This window comes from Herpailurus yagouaroundi, unplaced genomic scaffold, assembly GCF_014898765.1.
Source record: "Herpailurus yagouaroundi ecotype Mexico unplaced genomic scaffold, PumYag 29, whole genome shotgun sequence".
Lineage (NCBI taxonomy): Eukaryota > Metazoa > Chordata > Mammalia > Carnivora > Felidae > Herpailurus > Herpailurus yagouaroundi.
In genome coordinates this window covers 67,119,287-67,137,330 of record NW_024412377.1, presented here as the reverse complement: position 1 = coordinate 67,137,330, position 18,044 = coordinate 67,119,287, and the positions used below count along the sequence as shown (strand labels likewise).

The 18,044-nt window shown below is 39.1% G+C and overlaps 2 protein-coding genes across 6 annotated transcripts in view; one reads left to right on the top strand and one right to left on the bottom strand.

Annotated features, from left to right (window-relative positions):
- Nucleotides 1-10,090, top strand: part of DCP2 (decapping mRNA 2) — a 51,285-nt gene extending 41,195 nt beyond the window's left edge. Inside the window, exons 10-12 of the mRNA XM_040446656.1 lie at nt 75-126; nt 2,425-5,743; nt 5,774-10,090. Of these exons, the coding sequence (XP_040302590.1) occupies nt 75-126; nt 2,425-2,588 (216 nt within the window). The 3' untranslated portion in view covers nt 2,589-5,743; nt 5,774-10,090. The remainder of the gene's footprint in view (nt 1-74; nt 127-2,424; nt 5,744-5,773) is intronic.
- Nucleotides 10,091-11,327: 1,237 nt separating this feature from the next.
- MCC (MCC regulator of Wnt signaling pathway) overlaps nt 11,328-18,044 on the bottom strand; it is a 440,272-nt gene continuing 433,555 nt past the window's right edge. For 4 of the 5 annotated variants that reach the window (XM_040446613.1, XM_040446619.1, XM_040446642.1 and 1 more), the window contains one exon: nt 11,328-16,386. In XM_040446613.1, the coding sequence (XP_040302547.1) occupies nt 16,206-16,386 (181 nt within the window). In that variant the 3' untranslated portion in view covers nt 11,328-16,205. The remainder of the gene's footprint in view (nt 16,387-18,044) is intronic. The other variant, XM_040446626.1, reaches the window with a different exon arrangement.

Below are 18,044 nucleotides of genomic sequence, written 5' to 3'. Positions count from 1 at the left end.
GATAATACACCTCCTCATTTATATTAAGTGAAATGACTATGGAGGGTATGTTGTGTTTGTGTTTTTCTTAATAGAAATGTGAAAAAAAACTTCATCCACGAAAACTTCAGGATAATTTCGAAACAGGCAAGTCATTTTCTTTTTAAAATCTCCGGTGGGATTTGGTTTGGTTTTGACCTAACCTTGATTTTAGTCAAGAGTGTAACGGACTATGATAGATGAATAGGAAGAATTGCACATGATCTGTAGAGAGTTCAGGTATGTGGTCACGTTCTCTAAATAGGAAACTGACTAAACTGAACTTATTTAAATGATCAAGATGAAACAATTTTCCCTTTCAGTGTGCTATTTTTGTGTGTGAATGTCAAACTGTGCTATCCATGAATATTGTAAGTAAATACTAGTTAGAGAGGGATAGAACCTAGTATTGTAGAAGTGAGGAGACTTCATTCTCATATATGTTAAGAGGAGCACTTATTTCGGAAGGAGAATATTTCCCACTTTTCGGAGGTAATGAGCAACTTTAAGGTGGTACCTATGGATAGCATTTATTAAAGTAACATTTGCAACATCTCGATTCTCAGTTGTAAAGAGTAGGTGTGTGATCTGATTTGGAAAGTAATGTTGATGAATGTAGAAAGCTCTTTGGTAATACCGATTTAATAGATTTGAAAGTGCAGTAGACTGTTTTTTGTTTTTGTTTTTGAGAGAGAGCATGCACATGTGAGTGGGCGGGGGATAGATAGAGGGAGAGAGAGAATCCCAAGCAGGCTCTGCGCTCAGTGCAGAGAGAGCCTGACACGGGGCTCGATATCACAACCTCGAGATCATGACCTGAGCTGAAATCAAGAGTTGGATGTTTAACCAACTGAGCCACTCAGGAAAGCTCCTCTACACTGTTTTTTCATATATGCTGTTTTGAATTATTTGAAATCTCTGTGCAATAGATGTGCATTTATTATTTTTGAGAGAGAGAGAGCACACAAGCAGGGAGGGGCAGGGAGAGAGAGGGAGACACAGAATCGGAAGCAGGCTCCAGGTTCTGGGCGGTCAGCGCAGAACCCGATGAGGGGCTTGAACCCACAAACTGTGAGATCATGACCTCAGCCAAAACCAAGAGTCGGGACGCTCAACCGAGCTACCCAGGGGCCCCTATTCACCATTTCAATTTAAGGCTTTCATATAGAAAAGTCTAAGAAATAAGAACCATTATAGTCATATTTTTTTGTAATACTGTTTATGATTTGAGCAAGATAAACACTATTTTAAAAGGGATGCTTTAATCCTATTTTGGAAAGTTAAGGTTAACTGTGAAGTAATAGGAATTATCAGTAGTTTGGTATATATAAGTTGTGAGGGTAAAAGTACCCTTAGTAGGATTTTTCTGGCCATGTTGGGTGGTTGGGACATGATAGACTGATAGTTTAATTAAGGTAAGTTCAGGAGTCACTTACTTCACAAAATATTTAAAAAGCCTTATGTTCGGGAAGAAGGCATTAAAAGAAGGTATACTCTCATTTCATATACCCAGCTTAATTGGGTATGGTATTGATATATAAAATTTGAGTTGTTTTGAAAATGAAGTATAAACGGATTTTTGTCTTGGGAAACCTCATTTGAGATTTTCTTAATCTTTCATGGTCAAGTCTCTATTCTACCTTAAAAAAACAAAAAGTGAAACCCTGATAAGTTGGGAGTTTTCTTGTACCATGATTTTGAAAATTTGGATTTTTCTTCAGGTTAATGTGTTCCCTAAAGATTTGGTAAGCTCTGCTCTGCCTTTAGTTTTCTTGAATTGGCCTCTTTAAATCTTATATTAACATTTGTAATCTTTACAGTGCTTACATTTTGATCTATGTCAACAGGTTCCTTTTATGTTGGCACAAAAAACAAATATGGGAGGTAGATAAAAGTATGCCCATTATTGAAAGCATGTGAACATTAAGGGTCTTAAAAGCTGAGGGGCACCTGGGTGGCTCAGTCAGTTAAGTGTCTGACTTTGGCTCAGGTCATGATCCTTGTGGTTTGTAGGTGTGAGACCCGTGTCAGGCTCTGTGCTGACAGCTCAGAGCCTGGAGCCTGCTTGGGATTCTGTGTCTCCCTATCTGCTCCTCCTCTGCTCATGCTGTCTCTCTTTTTCTCAAATATAAACAATAACAACAACAAAAAATGAATGCTTTAAAAATAAATAAAAGCTGAGATTCAGATTTTGAATGAATGTGTGAAAATAAACAATAATAGATTAGAAAATCAGCTGAGCCCCAGTTCAGGGAAAGGAAAGTATTTTGATGGTTCTGCTTATGTTAGATTTTGAGTGTGGGGACAAAAATATATACTGTATATGAATTCCTTTATAACAAAAGAAAGGAAGGACAGTATTTGAGTTCTTAATAAGTTACCGAGTGTATTTATTTTTTTAAACAGATGCTGTATGTGATTTGCCTTGCTCCAGTGAAGACCAGTTGCTAGAACATGCTGAGGGACAGTCTATGGCATGTAATGGTCATTGCAAGTTCCCCTTTTCATCCAGAGCCTTTTTGAGTTTTAAATTTGACCATAATGCTATAATGAAAATCTTGGACCTCTGATAGCAGCAGATGTGTTGTGGAAGTCCCAAGATCAGAGACCTGTTGCATTTGAGTGGGTGTCTCTTTGAGCCTTACCTTTCTCAGGTGTTTTAAAGAAATGCAGGGAGGCAATGATGTTTCTGAAGATATTGTTCTCTGTGCAGAAGAGAGAGTAGAAAGAAACATGAGTTTGCACTGTAAATGCAGTTAAAACCTTTTATACAGATGTACCTTTTCAGTGTTTGGCCAACGAATTTAAGTTGCTTTTTATGAGAGCATTTTTTCTGTGTGATTGTGGTTTTTATTTCATGTTCTGGTCAAGAAAATAGTATTTGAATCATCATCATCAGGTAGCCAATATAATGGGAATGCTCCATCTATCCATGACAGTGATTGCAATAAGAGTTTCCTTATATTGACATTTTTAAAAGAAACTTAAAATTCACAAATACTAAATGAATGCAAGAACTGAAAATGTCACTGAAGTCAAGATTGCAGGTCATCTGCTTTGGTGGCATTTTGCGCATTTCTCTGCTTCTAACCACTTAGGTTCTCTAATCCTCCTCTGCTTGGAGATTTGTTGAAAGGTTATTTTTAGAGCCAGCATCTACTATGTAATGTTCATGTTAAAAACGAACTCTTAGCACTTCATTAAGGGACAAAGTCCTCAGCCTGGAGAGGGACTGAGTTGGTTGGGTGGGGAGTGGACACTCTGACTTGGCATTGAGAGCCTTGTGCAGTCAGTGATCAGTGAACCTGCTGGGGAGCAGGGAATCCAGGGCCTGGCAACTGCTTTGGTCTTGTCTTCACTGTCCTGCCATCAGTCCTTTAGTATTGTACAATGGTTTTGTTCCTGTGAAAATTTATTTTCTGTTGTAGCTGTGTAAATATGAATGGAATACTGACATTATTAAGTTTTACATCACATCTCGGTATTGATCTCTGGAAACTGATGTATTAGGTTCCAATTTTCAGTAGTAGCAGAAACTGACATGCTTTTATGGGCATGCTGAAGCCTCTGGACGAAGGGAAGGGGCATATGGTTCAGGCAAGTACAAGTAAAGCATTTCAATAGGGGAGGATCAGAACGTGAAGGTAGCATATACAGAACTCATTCCTGGCACTAGATTTTGCTCCTTCAGGATTCTTAAATCTAAATAAGGGTGGCAGTGCCCGTTTTAAGAAGGATTTCAGCTCTAATTGAGGACAATCACCAGGTCTTTAAAAGGGTTTAGTGTTTGGGCTGCCTCTGACCTCACTGAAGGTATTTCTTTTGAGGGGTGGTGTGTGAGCATATGTGTGCGTGTGCATCTGTCATGTGGGTTTTAAAAATCTTTTTTTACATGTGGTATCCACAAAATATATCTCTGCTTGTAAATTTTATTATAGAAATCTTTATTCTGTATAGATAGCCTATTTAATAGGGATTCTATATAACCCAGTGGGACTTTCAGAAGAAGTACTATTGTAAGGAATTCACTTGGTATTTCTTTGCTTTAGCTTTTAAATGGCTTGATTTTAAAGGAGAAATTCTATTTATTAATAAAAGTGTCACCCTCTTGGTGCTAAGCAGGAGAATTCACAATTACAGCAGTGTGTTTAAAATTAGGTTTTTCATAATCCTGCATCTTTTAATGTGATAAACTTGTGAATCCTTCTGTGACCTTTTTTAAAATGCATTATATGACTGCTTTTGGAAGCTCTTACTGTTCTTTCCAGAAATACAGCTGCTTTGCTTGGGTCTCCTTGAGCCATATTTATAGTTGGTCCCAGCATTCCAGATTTCTGTTAAATTGTTAGGCGAGTAAAAACTTAGTTTGCCTTGCAGGTAAATCATTTTCACTCACTTACTGTCATCTGGAAACCATACAATTTCAGTGATTGTGTGTGTGTGTGTTGTTGTTGTTTAATTTTTTTCTATTTTAGTCAGTTTTTCTGGTGCCTAGAGTTGGGTTTTTCAGCTCTAAATATGAAAGCAAAAGAGATTAGAGTTAGTTACCAGAAGTATGTCCTCTAAAGGTGTGGTGAGCCTTTTTAAGAACCAACAGATTCTCTCTTGTCAATTACAGCAGTGTAACAATAGTTAAATGTTATTGCTGTTGTGCTGCTTCATTTAATGCACTGTGGAACAGAATAAGGGTATTGTTGGGATGGGATTTTGGTAACTTGAGGCTTTTAGCTGTGTTGACAGTTTGAGATAAAAAGATGTGAGTTAAAGTTTATGTGTGTGATATGACTTAACTATGCAGAAAATATATAAGTTGGGTGTACCTGTTTTATGTACATCTGCTATACTTACTCCCTTGAACCTGTGTATTTCTCAGTGTTCAGGTTACCTTGAGAAAGGCCATGCTTAGCACAGAACTGGATTTCTCCTCTGAGAAATTATAGCATGGTTTGAAGGAATCAAGTGATAAAGCAGTGTGCTGAATATGCAATAATTTACTTCTGTGTGCTGCATTTTAAGAAGCTAGATGAGAAGAGTAGTTGTGTTGGCTTCATTATGTTTTATGTCTTTGAGAGAAAAATAGGTCTTTGAGTCCACTTTTTAAATGTTCTTATGTTCCAACCTTACATGTTCCAAGGTTCAGTGCACTGTGAATCTTTTTTTTTAATTTTATAGGTGCTTTTATGTATAACTGTAATGATTTGTAGGATGTTAAGTGAAGTTTTTTGTATTTAACCATTGTTATCCAAAAGGTAGGGGTATAATTTACATGCTTTCACAAGCTTTTTGTTAAGAAAGAGCAAATGAATGGTTTTAGGATTTCAACCAGTGACACTCTCCTGAGACAGAAATTGAATGAAACCCTTAGCATGGGTAAAATTTGAAGAGGTTTGAAACTTAAGTTGGATTTTCATGTTAATATATAAAAACAAGTCTCCTGTGCTGTCAAAGGATTTGTGGTCACTGCTTGCTGCTTTGAGCTTTGGATATCCTTATTTTTCTATTAAATATCAATTAGTAAGTGCAGATAATGAAGATGTATAGCAAAATACAGCAAAAGTAATTATATGCTGTAAGATTGGGTATTTTGTCTTTTAAGGCTTTAGTAGTTTTGTGTAATGTCAAATAAAAAAATTCAAATCTAAGTGAATGGCATCCTTCCATAGGAATTAAATTTAAATTTTATTATAAAACTCAACATATTATGGTGGTCATTAGAAAAATTCAGGTATGCATGTATGCATAAAAAAAAATTCAGGTAATGCATGTATGCATTAAAAACATTTTGTTACCTAATTCCCTTCCCCCCTCCTTTGGTTTCCAACAGGAGTTAACTTGAACAGTAAGGAGCAAAGTCGATATAAAAATTAGACTGCCAAATTACTTTTCTTACTATGATAATATATTGTGGCTTTTTATCTTTATTTTTGTACCAGTACTTCTCTCTGCCTGTTCAGAGATTGTGTTTTGATTGACATCTATTGTGTCTCTGTATTCTCTGAGGCAGTGTTTTCTTTGCATATTAATCATAGTTACAAGGTCAAATTCATTAACATGTTTCTGATTGAAGAAAGGTGTTACTTAGTGATTTTGACTCGGATTATATTCTGGCCTGGGGAAGGGGCTCATATGTATTGTTTTAACTTCAGATTAATGATAAGCAAGACTTATTTTGTCTGAAGGTGTCAATATCCTTTTCCTTTAAGTACCTATCTCTGGGTAAACAAGTGTTAGTAAAAGTACAGTTTTGTTAAACCTTGTTTTTGATAGTTGGATAAAGCCTGGCTAGTTCCTCATTTTATGTTCTGTCCTAAGCCTTTAAAGTGCATTTGTGTAGTTGCCGAAAACTCTAAAAATGAGATTATGATGGGCTTTCTCAGCAGCTTTTTCTACCTAGAATTGAGTTGCTCTTGAAGTTTATACTCCTGTGTCATAAAGACGGCAGATTGCAAATAGGCAGTAAACGCTCTTTCCCGTGCTTGCAAAATAGAGTTCTGGATTGCAGTTTCAAGATCCAGTATAGAGAATTTTTACAGAACAAAAGTGCTCTGAGGGGAAGATAGCTGTAGTTGTTGGGCAAAGAGTGGAAGGAAGAAATTTTAGAAGATAAATCAATTCTTGAGTGCTGTCTGTTGTATTAGGCTAGAAACATGATCATTGCCTAGGCCAAGCAGTGTCTAATATATATGGCCATTACCAGGTGTTTCCTAGCTCTGGGTAAAGTTATTTTTTTACCGTTGCCAAGCAATCCAGTAAATCTTAAGTAATTTTTCTCACTTCAGAGACCAGTATTTGAGAGTGCAGTCCTTCCTGTGCTGATAATTTACAACTCCAGCTGCACTGAAGTGCTCTTTCTTACAGGAATGTGACTCAGAGCACCGACAGCCACGGTCAGGCATGTGTCATAGTCACTTCATATGGTAGCTATACATTTGTCCTGAATGGTGATCCATTCCTTTCCATCTAGTTTTCTTGTGACAAACCACATTACTATTGAAACAGTAGTCTAAAGCTAAGGAAAAGAATGAAGCTACCTCTCATACATGGGAGTGGACTTGGAAGGCTGGCTGCCACCAGCTTAGTTGCTCAGACTTTAAAGTACAAAGAAATGTAAATAAGAAGCTATGGTAAAATATGGAAGTTTTATTTTGAGAGATGTTTATAATTGAATCTTTACTCTGGGTCTCCAGATTAATGAAATCACAAGTAATGAGATTCCATTTGTCTTGTGTCTTCTGTGGTTAGCAGAGGGGATGGTCTAGCTCTAGTAGCAGCTTGAAAGCACAATCTGAAAATAACCGTGACAAGAGTGCTTGCATTAGCTGTGTCATATTGGCCAAGGGTGCTTGGGAGAAAGGGATTGGATGCAGAAATCAGTTGAAGTCAGTTGCCTTGGTTTGTGACTTCGTCCCATATCAGCCCTCCTCTTAGTAGACTTCTTTTATCCAATGGAAGAATAAGGCCCTGAACATATATATGTGCTGCTTTTTTTGGTGGGAGGGCTCTTGCAGGGGTTTGGGTGGTGTTTTGGTTCTTGGCTTCTATCTGTTGAATGCCATTTGAAGACTGGTTGTTTCTTAATTCTGTTTCTTGGTGTGACTGGCCGGGAAGAGGCCATAAGAGTCTCCACCCCACCCCACCTCTCCTTTTTTATCTCATCCCTTCTATAGAAAAATAGTTTGTGCTACATCCATATGGTGGTAAATCTGCCATAGTGGGAATTTACATGCAGTGATCATAATCTTGCTTGCCTTCTACAGATGATCTCACTTGACCCTTGGGCTGTAAGCAGACAGGCAGGCTATGGACACCTGTGCTGTTTTGGGTCTCTCAATGCATTTAGCTTGTCTATTGGATTTGGGAACAAAGAAAATTTCTATGTGGTTCTAGGGTAAAATGGGCAGTGTTCTGCTAGTCTTTAGTCCTTGAGTGGTCTTTAGTTAACAGGTTGTGGACTTGCGGAGGTAGAATGTAATATTTTAATTTAAGCTGCTTTTAATTCGTTGACTGAGGTTCTAAAACAGTCTATAGCTACTACAGTTGAAACATTTTGGGCACAAATCTACCATTGTTAGTCATTTCTCAAGCTTTAAGAAGTTAGTTCTTTGTAAAATACCTTGGCTGAATATTCTTTTGTGATATTTTAAGATCAACTACGGATGACAACAAATGAAAGCAAAGGTTTTAAACAGAATGCAGTTTAGCAAGGTAGTAACTATTCCTCAGTCGTTTGGTTAGGTGTTAATACTTTTTGCAGTGAATGAGTAGCAGTGGACTTAACACTCTTCATGTCCTGTATATATCATGTGCACTGATAGAGAAGCACAAAAGGTGTATCTACGAGAGTTTTTCTGTGCGTTTCACTACTGTCCTAGGGCACTGCTGTCTCTGTTCAATTTAGGTTTGTGTTTGGATGTTGTACGAGTACCGTTTAATTTCAAATATAAGTGTCCAAAGAATGGAGTCTTTAATTTTGCTTATGTTGCTCATATCTCACTTCAGTTAGGACAGGAGACAACTGATTTTCCATTTTCTTACAAACTTTTTTTCAGTAACAGGGAAGGAAAATAAAACCCTGAACTATATTGTATATATATATTTGTGTATATTAATACACACATAGTGTATATATATATATATATACACACACACACACATATTTTCTTATGATTGTGTTTGAAATGCATTAGCTTAATACCTTATAAAAAATCGTCTTTGGTAAGTATTGACACAATTCAGATTATAAGTTTTACCTGTTGGCTTTAATGAAAACTTAAAACAATCTTATTTCAGAATAAAATAATCAAATGGAATTGTAGTTCATGGATTAACTAAGGTGAGATATTCTTATATATGAGATTGTCTTTCATTTAATCAAAATAAGGATATGCAGTTTAGTTTGGATGGGAAAGGAGATAAGAATTTTTTTTTTTTTAACCCTGCTATTTCCAAAACAAGGGTTTGAAGTGTCTTTTATGCTGTGGAGACTAGGTAATGTTCATGGAAGATGTGTAGTCTTAAAACCGTTTTCTTGGAAGTAGGTTTTAGTGTATACAAGGTGAAGCTATTTATGCTGAGTCATGTTAAATTTTATGTGGGACCTAAAAAGCTGGCAGAAAACAATTGAAGTGGTCTCACTAAATAGGATATTAAGAGAACTGGACTTTAGAATAAATGTTATAACTAGGTTTGTAAACTATTCAGTAATCATTTGTCTTATGTGGAATGATTTAACATTTAATTTTTGCCTTAATTATCACAGCATTTTATTACTTTACCTTCTAGGGCATTGTAATGTTTGGAAAAAGACTCTCAGTAAACCATTGGAGTAATTCTATTTATGGTAGTAATGAAGTTCCTGGTGCTTGATTTGGTTGTCAAACAATTAGAGCAGAAAAGGTACCCTCTGAAACACCTGTGGGGTTTACCTCGTTCTACAAATTGAGACCATTAGAGTGGATTTGTGTTTCTGGATTTATTATATTCTGGCTAAACAGTAGCTTGGTCTCTTTCCCTCTGTGTTAATGGAAGGATGAGGACTGATTTTCACTTAATTTGGGTGTGGCTATTATAAATTAAGAATTTCCAATGAATTTAAATGTTTGCCGGATAAAGTCTACTAGAAATGCCAGCTGCACTCTCCACTGAGAAAATGAACAAAGACCTGTCTTAACAGTTATTCTTTTTTGAAAGCTTTTTGATGTAAATAACATCAGTTTAGAAATTAAAAACCTTTTATCATACAGAATACAATTTGGATGAAGGGAAGTTTCCTTTGTATTTTAAAACATTTTTACGGTTGATTGTTCAAATATTGGCTTTCTGTAAAAATATTATCGTGTTACATTTAGACTGTTTGTAGTGCAATATCAATAAATTTTGCTGCTCCAGCAGTTTTAATTACTACCTTAACCTGGTTTCTGCTGCTGTTACTTATTATATTTTGGTTGTGTCTCTTTGGACCGATAAAAAATGACAAGTATGAGATAAAGACCTGCTTACATGATGAGAAGAAATCTGAAAAGGTAGAGTGTGTCTGCAAAAGTGAAAATAAAGAACTGGTATGTATTCTCCATCTCAACAGTTTGGTTATTGCTTTAAAGCAGAATTACAGTTACATTCATACAATCCCTTATATTTCTTCTAGAACCAGGCTTTCCAGATAGAATGCTTGACAATCCTTGGATCTTCAGAAAAATCTATTCTTCTCCACTAGAGACCTCAGCTGTATGATAATTTTTATTTAAAATTTTAAGAGGCGGCCCAAGCTTTCATACTGAGAGCTGACCACACACTTGCAGGAAGAGTGTTTCTCTAACAGACGTGTTGCCATCCTTTCTTGTATTTGTGTGTGACTTCCTTGCTCTTCCAGTTCTTTTTATTTTTTTAATGTTTTAATGTTTTATTTATTCTTGAGAGAGAGAGAGCATGAGCGAGGGAGGGGCAGAGAGAGAGAGGGACACATAATCTGAAGCAGATTCCAGGCTCTGAGTTGTCAACACAGAGCCCGACGTGGGGCTTGAACCCACAAGCCATGAGATCATGACCTGAGCCGAAGTTGGTCGCTCAACCAACTGAGCCACCTAGGCGCCCCCTCCAGTTCTTAATTATATTCCATTTCCCTGATTTTTCGTTAGATAACTTCCCATTCATTCCAAGTTTTAAAAGGCAGCTAAATAGAAATTGGCGATAAATGAGGTTTCTTTGGCTGTTTTGACCTAATATACTATTTTCTAGTCCCCAGCTCTGACCTGGGCTTTCGATTTAATGTGAAGCATCACAAGTTTGATATTTACATGTTAAACAGTATTGCAGGAGGGGCACTTGGGTGGCTCAGTCGGTTAAGTGTCCGACTCTTGGTTTCAGCTCAGGTCATGATCTCGGGGTTGCTAGTTAGTTTGAGCCCCATGTGGGGCTCTGCACTGACGGTGCTGCAAAGCCTGTTTGGAATTCTCTCCCTCTCGCAAAATAAACTTAAAAAAAAATTAAACAGTATTGCAGAAGGACAGCCTTACCCTTTAATGAACACAGTTAAAGTACATCATGGAATTAGAAATATTTATTCAGAATATAAGAATGTTTGTAAAATATTATAAATGTCTCTGTATAAATAAATGGAGTTTTTTTTTTAAATTCTATATCAAATAACACAAAGTAGCTATTTTACAGCAGCTAAAACTAAAGGCATCTGGAAACATTTAAAGCATACAAGTGAAGAATCTAAAAAATTACAAGGTATAGTACAGTGTTAAGTGGCAACTTTAAAATGAGACTCTCCGTACAAACAGTAGAACAATACTGACAAATGCAAACTTAGTCACATGTGCTTTAATAACTGACAGTACATTCAAGCAGGTTTTTCTAATTCAAGTGGTTTAAAAAGCACATTTTCAAATAGGAAACTGAAATCTCATGCAAAGTAAATAAGTCTTGATAATATGTCAAGAAACTGATTAGAAATAGAAAAGTGAACATTTCATTATCTTTGCATTAGGTTCAAACAAAAGCAGATTCTTATTAGGGGCTCTCACTTGGCAGTCCTGACAGGAACACTCTCCGTGAATTCTAGGAGTTCTACAAACAGAACGTTTTCTACATGGATTTGATTTGCAAAAAGTGCCAAAGTGAACAGTACAGCAAGAACTACCTAAAGGCAGGTCATCTGTGTGAATGGAGGGTGAGAATTCTGTATATAGCTTGCTTTATTCTGCTGAGCTGGGATTTCAAATGATTAGTGGGTGATTTGTAGCAACCTTGACTATGGAAAAAATCAAGTCAAGGGTATGGTTAGGGTCTGGTTATTCCAGTAGCAGTTGCTGTTACTGGGCAATGATTTCTTGGTCATATGTAAGATCTGAGATGCACTGTGATGAGAATTTATCAAATATTAATCACAAATGCAACCATTGTCTATGTGAAACGGTCTTCCTCTGTACAGGAATTGGTAAAATGAGAACGCATGTATAGCTGCTTTTCAGCTTGTACCCTTTTCACTTGTTTATATTTTAATAGCCATGGAGTGCTCAGTGATGATACGGTGGCAGCAGCCACCATCATTAATAGTTCTTTTTCCAATTCTAAAAAGTCCATGCTTGGCAGCCTAAGGCATGTCTCTATTAGTGAGTCACATGAAATTAATTAGAAAGTAACTTCAAGTGTGTGAAATGGGGAACTTGAGAAGGCCACAGAGTCAGCTCTCACTTGAGCCCGGCTGACATGAACACAGGTTTCAGCGACCCAGAAGAGGGTTTGGATAAACTTCAGTAAGAACTGTGTGTGCAGCAGGTAGAGTTTGCAAGCCTCAGTGAGAGGTGATGATTGTGTCAAATAGGCCATTGGACTGGATAAATCAAAAAACATTTGCTGTGTGGTTTTTTTTGGAGATTTTAAAAATACTATTCTACAAAGCTGTCATTTAAGAAAAAAACCTCCACAATGTTGCTTCTGCTCCCTTCCCTCCCAAAATGCCTTGGCAGCCCTATGACTGCACCCTGTCGAATTCAGTGAAATTTCACTCTTCAGGTGATTCTTTCCCTTTGGGTCTCTGCTGCATCTAGAAATGTACGTACAGCTGTAAACTAAGTGAACATGATCTTTGCACTTTCTGCAGTTTCACAGATGAGACCTAACTCCCAGTTAGGCATTTGCAAATGGCTTCAAGTTTTATGGATCCTTAGGATTTCCGTAAGTCATTAATAAAAGCTTTGGTCATTTTCTGTACTCCTGATGTCTCTTCTCACTACTTTACTTAGAACATGAACATGATATTCCAAACACGTGAGAGCTTTGAGTTAGGTAATTGATAGAATTAAGAATTTTTAGGATACTATAGAGGTTCTTAAATTCACGCCATTGACAGACTCCAGTCCAGATGAGCTAAAACTATGGGGTGTTTTTTTTTTCCTTCCTTTAGAATAACATAATTGGATCTATATGTAGGTGGGAATTAGGAGATCTTCAAATAGTTTCAAGTTTTTCTTAGAGCAGTAAAATCCTTACTAGCCTCATCCTAACAGTTTTTGAGAAAAAAATCGCATTGGGTCTAATTGGGACTGCCTTTCTGGAGTAGAATGTCAGGGCTCTAATTAAGTTCTCTGAGATCCCTGTAGAAAGTACTGACGCAGGCTCAGAGGAGGACTTAGCAACAGGTGCATGCATCTCCAAGGAGAATTAAGCAATTATGTTTAACTGGCGCTTAATTTTTTTATTAACTGAACATTCCAGTTTCAGGCAACATGGATATTAACTTCAGGAACTTGACATGCTTGCAGATGAGAGCAAATATGAAACAGTTAATTACCTGCATTGGCAGTGATGAAACATCTAGTGTGTACCGCTGGGACTGGAGCATGAGCTGGAGGAAGGGCATGAGAAATCTCACCTGTCTGATCGCACAAGATACTTAACAATAACTTCTGGTATGTCTCAAAGAGGAATCTTCCCACCTGCAAGTCCATTGAAGTTCTGGCAGCTGGTGCAGATGGGGTTTGGCAGAACATCAGATCAGTTGGCGGGCCCACACATGGATGCCGCTCCAGCCACAGACTGCAGTCTCTCTCGCCTGATTTTTGCCTTAATTCGGCAGTGGGAAATACAACCCTAAGGAACTGTGAGATGGATCCTTTCTTCCTGTGCCTGTTTCTCTGAGAGCCAGAGACTGAACTCTGAACAGAGAAGGTGACTGCCTAAAAGGAGTAACCACTGAGGAAGCCGGAAAACAAAAACATGAAAGTCAAATCTGTTTCATTGTTTACCTTTTATGGAGAGGTCAATAAACCAGCTTCTATTTAGAAAGAAAGACTCAGGTTTTCAGGCACCTGCAATTTTTTTACTTTTAATCAATGTGGTTTTAGTGGGACTCATGATTAGAATAAATCAGTGCCTCTTGGTTCACCTTCAACCAGCATCTTGTCTTAGGGAGTATTTGAAAAACACAAGGAAAGGAAATCAACTATTTAATTGCTTTTTTATTCCACACCTTTATAAAAGTAACAGTTTTCTGGGGAAATAGTTTGGATCTAGTCACCACATATTAAAAAGTATGATGTTGAAGGATAAACTCAAAGGAGACCAGGTAGGGTAATACTGGGCTTAAAATGGAGGAGCTGAGACCTCCCGAGTCTGAAAGAGTTACATGACCCTATATGACTCACCTAAAAGAGTGAGTTCTCTTTTAACTTGGACCAAGAATGGTAGACAGAGGTCAGCAGACGATTTTATTCCTGTGTCAGCTATACCTTTCAGTGTTGGTGAAATTAAAACTTCTGATGCCTGTTCAGTCAACAGGAGAGCCATGAGTGGTTTCCCACCCTGGACATCCCAGTTGGCTAAGGGGAGGCCGTTTCCCCTAGGCAGACTGGAAAAATGGGGAAAACCAGCATTTTGCCTTTTAAACCCCTTTTGCACATACTTTTTTAGCCATAAAATTTTCCTTATGACAAAATGAAACTATCACACGCGTAAAAATTAAGAAAAAAAAATCACAAGAACCATCTTTGCTAAATAGTAGATACATAACAGAAACAGGAGCCAGTGGGCACTTTCACAGTGATCAAAGCAGCCAAAAGCTGGTCCTTCCAGACTTACACTGGTTTTTGTTTTGTTTTGTTTGAAGGCAGGCAGCTTCACTGCTGGCCTGAGAAAGAAGGGTGATCACTTTTGGGAAAGAACTGCCCTGCCCTCCAAGGTGGTGGCTGGAGTGGCCTTCGCCATTGCAAAGAAGGCTTGAGGAACTCAGCTTGTCTGAAAACAGACCTTTAGTAGCTCACGGGTATTGGGGCTGTAATGTGACCTGGTCATAAACAAAACTTCGTGCACTGTGGCATTGGGATACAGGTCTCAGGAGACTGGGTGGATCTTCAGGTGCTACAGAATGAAAGGCAAGTGGTGTTTGAAAATGTCAGTGTAGGGTAACTACAGAAGAACTGAAAGACAGGAATGGAATAATGAATTTAAGATGGTGGAGGCCTTCCTGAAAGAATTCAGGTACTTTGGTCCCCGCCCAGCCCTGTCAGCATTTTTCTTGAGATTTAACCTGTTTAAGGACTAAGTACCGTATACTAACCGCCATTTCTCTAGGGGGATAAAAGGAGGTCTCAACAACCATTTCTTCACCCCCTGCGCCCTTCCTAACAGCAGAAGTGAAGTTGAACTGGTGGTTCAGTAGCAGTCTCTTCAATAGGTGGTATCAGCCTGCAAAACATTCAGTCTACTCCATGTCCTGCCTCTTGCCTTTAGAGAAAGAGAGGTCCAGAGCTATGTTTCTCGTCCTGTGCATGAGCTTTGTTTGATTCATGCAGAACAGCAATTATGTGGTGCTCTGAGGTGGGCAAAAGTACTAATGCTCCTCTGCTCTTGAAGAAACTCCTGGTAAAATTTTAGTTCCACTATATGTATCAATAGGACTATCTCAGCTCTAAGTCTTGGCTTTAATAAGGCTCCACTGGGAGGGAAAATCCCAGAGTCAAAAGAAAGTGCCCTTCCCATCCCTACATCCACAGTGAGAGGTGAAAGAAGTCTCATTCTCCCAAACAGAGCTGTCAGGCATAGCCCTGGGGTTGCTCCCCCATAACTTCAAATGTATCAGGGACCAGAAGCGATGCCTATGCACCACCCCCCTGTAATCTACCTTCCAGAGCACCTCTGAGCGACCGTCTGTCTTGGGGTTGGTAGTGGGACTTGAACACCAAAGGCCTGGTTGCAATAAGCAAATCCGTTCTAGAGGCTGAAGACAACCCCTCCCCACTCCCATGTTTTGTCAGCATTTATCTCTGAAGAAGAAAGAGGAGAAATGGGATGTCAAAGATAAGGAAAGAATGGACAGTCTTGTAAAACAAATGCCGAGGGTACCACCGATGCACAGGCTCCAGAACAGGTGGGAGAGTGACTGCCGGGGCTGAGAGCAGAAGCAAGGCCTACTGAGCATGGCGCACAGAGCAGGTATTTACAGGCTGTCCGTGGGCCTGGAAGGGGAGGGGCGGGAGCCTCTGGATAGTCTACACGGTGTCACCAGGCCACTCACCCCTGGGGCTGATGAGTCCATGGCACTCCACTATGCAGGTGCTGACCTACCTGCCAACCTTCCTTTTTGTCACTCTCCCACCAGGTGCTCTGCCTCCGGGGTGCTTCTGTCCCCGGTGAACTGCTAGAGTTTAGCTTCCATGGAAGGAGCTTTGGTGCCCAAGTGCTGATTAAAGTGAAGTTTCATTGGTGTGTGGCCTTGAGTTCTCCTCCTCCAGCAGAGCTATTCTTTGTTTAAGCATCCTCACTTGGGTCTCGTGTCTCTCCACCATGGCCATCATCTGAGACTCCAACTTCTTCAGTTTGTTCTGATGCTTCTTCTTTGCTTTCTCATAGGCAGCCACCAAGTTGCTGTGGGAGGAAGAGGGGAGGAGAAGGACGAATTATTTGGAGTGTTGAGGCACACACTACCGTCTGCTGGGTAACCAGGTCCAGAGAGAGGTCCCTCGGTCTCTAAAGTAGGAATCTGAAGTCAGGTGTTCTGCGCTCATGGCCATTCACCTGTTGGCTTAACTGTAGTTAGTTTCCGTGCTAGAGACTTCTCCCTAATCTGTTAGGAGGAGTGTAAACCAACAACCCAGACTAGCCACATCCAAAATCAGTAACAGAAAAGGCAGCTGAATTCCAGAAATCTGTCATTTAAATACAAACGGTGAATCTGGATCTTTTTGTTGTTCCACGGCTGCCTACAACAGATGGTCGAGTGTAAGCTACCAAGAGTGTTCCTCAAGCCCTGCAGTCTAAGTGACCTCACCTAGGAGGTGGGCACAGAGGCTCGATGACTTCTCTTTACACTTTGGGCTGGTGGGATTCAGAGCACGAGGCCATAAACTAACATTGCCAGCCAAACATGGAATATAAGCCTTTGTGAACTTACAAAGTTCTTACAAAGAACTTATAAAGAGCATGGTGGAAGAGAACAGGGGGTGAGCAAGTCCTAATACCCTCTCTGGTTCAAAATAGCACCCCAGTCCATTCCATGTACAGTGAGGTCCTCCAAGTGTGGTCTGAGAACAGACTCCCAGAGATTCCCAAAACCCCCTCAGGAGAGGCCTTGGAGGTCCTTTACCTCCTAACTACACATCTGTGTGAAGCTAGACATTCCGGATTTATTTCAAAACAATATATTGCCTGTAGAAATGGATGTGTGTCCTATTACACCAGTTTATTTTGAGAGCGTGTGCATGTGTGCAACAGGTGGGGGGGAGGGGCAGAGGGAGGGAGGGAGAATCCAAAGCAGGCTCTGCGTTGACAGCGTGGACGCACTCCTTCAACAACCTGTAAGATCACGACCTGAGCAGATACCAAGAGTCGGATGCTCAACCAACTGAGCCACCCAGGCGCCCCTAAACCAGACATTAAATAGATTTCCAAATTGTAAAAACGGTACTTTTCTAATTATCTTTTTGGAAAATAGTTATTTTTTAAATAAGTGCCAGTTGCATTATATGTAAATTTATTTTATTTTCTTGTAAATGAATAAAAAGTTACAGACATTTGTCTCGGTTTTAGTTTCTAAAGTGAGATTTATCAATAAATAATTTGAAAACAAAGTTCTTTGAGTTCCTCAAGTTTTATGAACATAAAGGGGTCCTGAGCCCAAAAAGTTTGAGACTGCTGCCTTAGAGCAGTGCTCTGTAAAGTGTTCCACCGGATATTAAGTGTTGCTCAAATAGGGGTGCCCGGCTGGCTCTGTTGGTAGAGTGAGCGTCTCCATCTTGGAGTCGTGAGTTCAAGCCCCACGTCAGGGGCAGAGTTTACTCAAGACAAATAAATACAAAATAAATGCTCAAGAAAGGTTCTGTAGCCAATTTTGTTTGGAAGACGTTGGCTTAAACACAAACATATCTTTTCATTGTAGGACTTCTCAGAACCTTTACTGTGTTAATTGTTAAGGGGACCACAGTGTGCTGTATTTCCCAAACATGTGGCCCAAGGACAGGCCTTTATTGAGTATTTCTTAGTCATCTATGTAACATACATAAATAACACTATGTAATGCTCTAGGG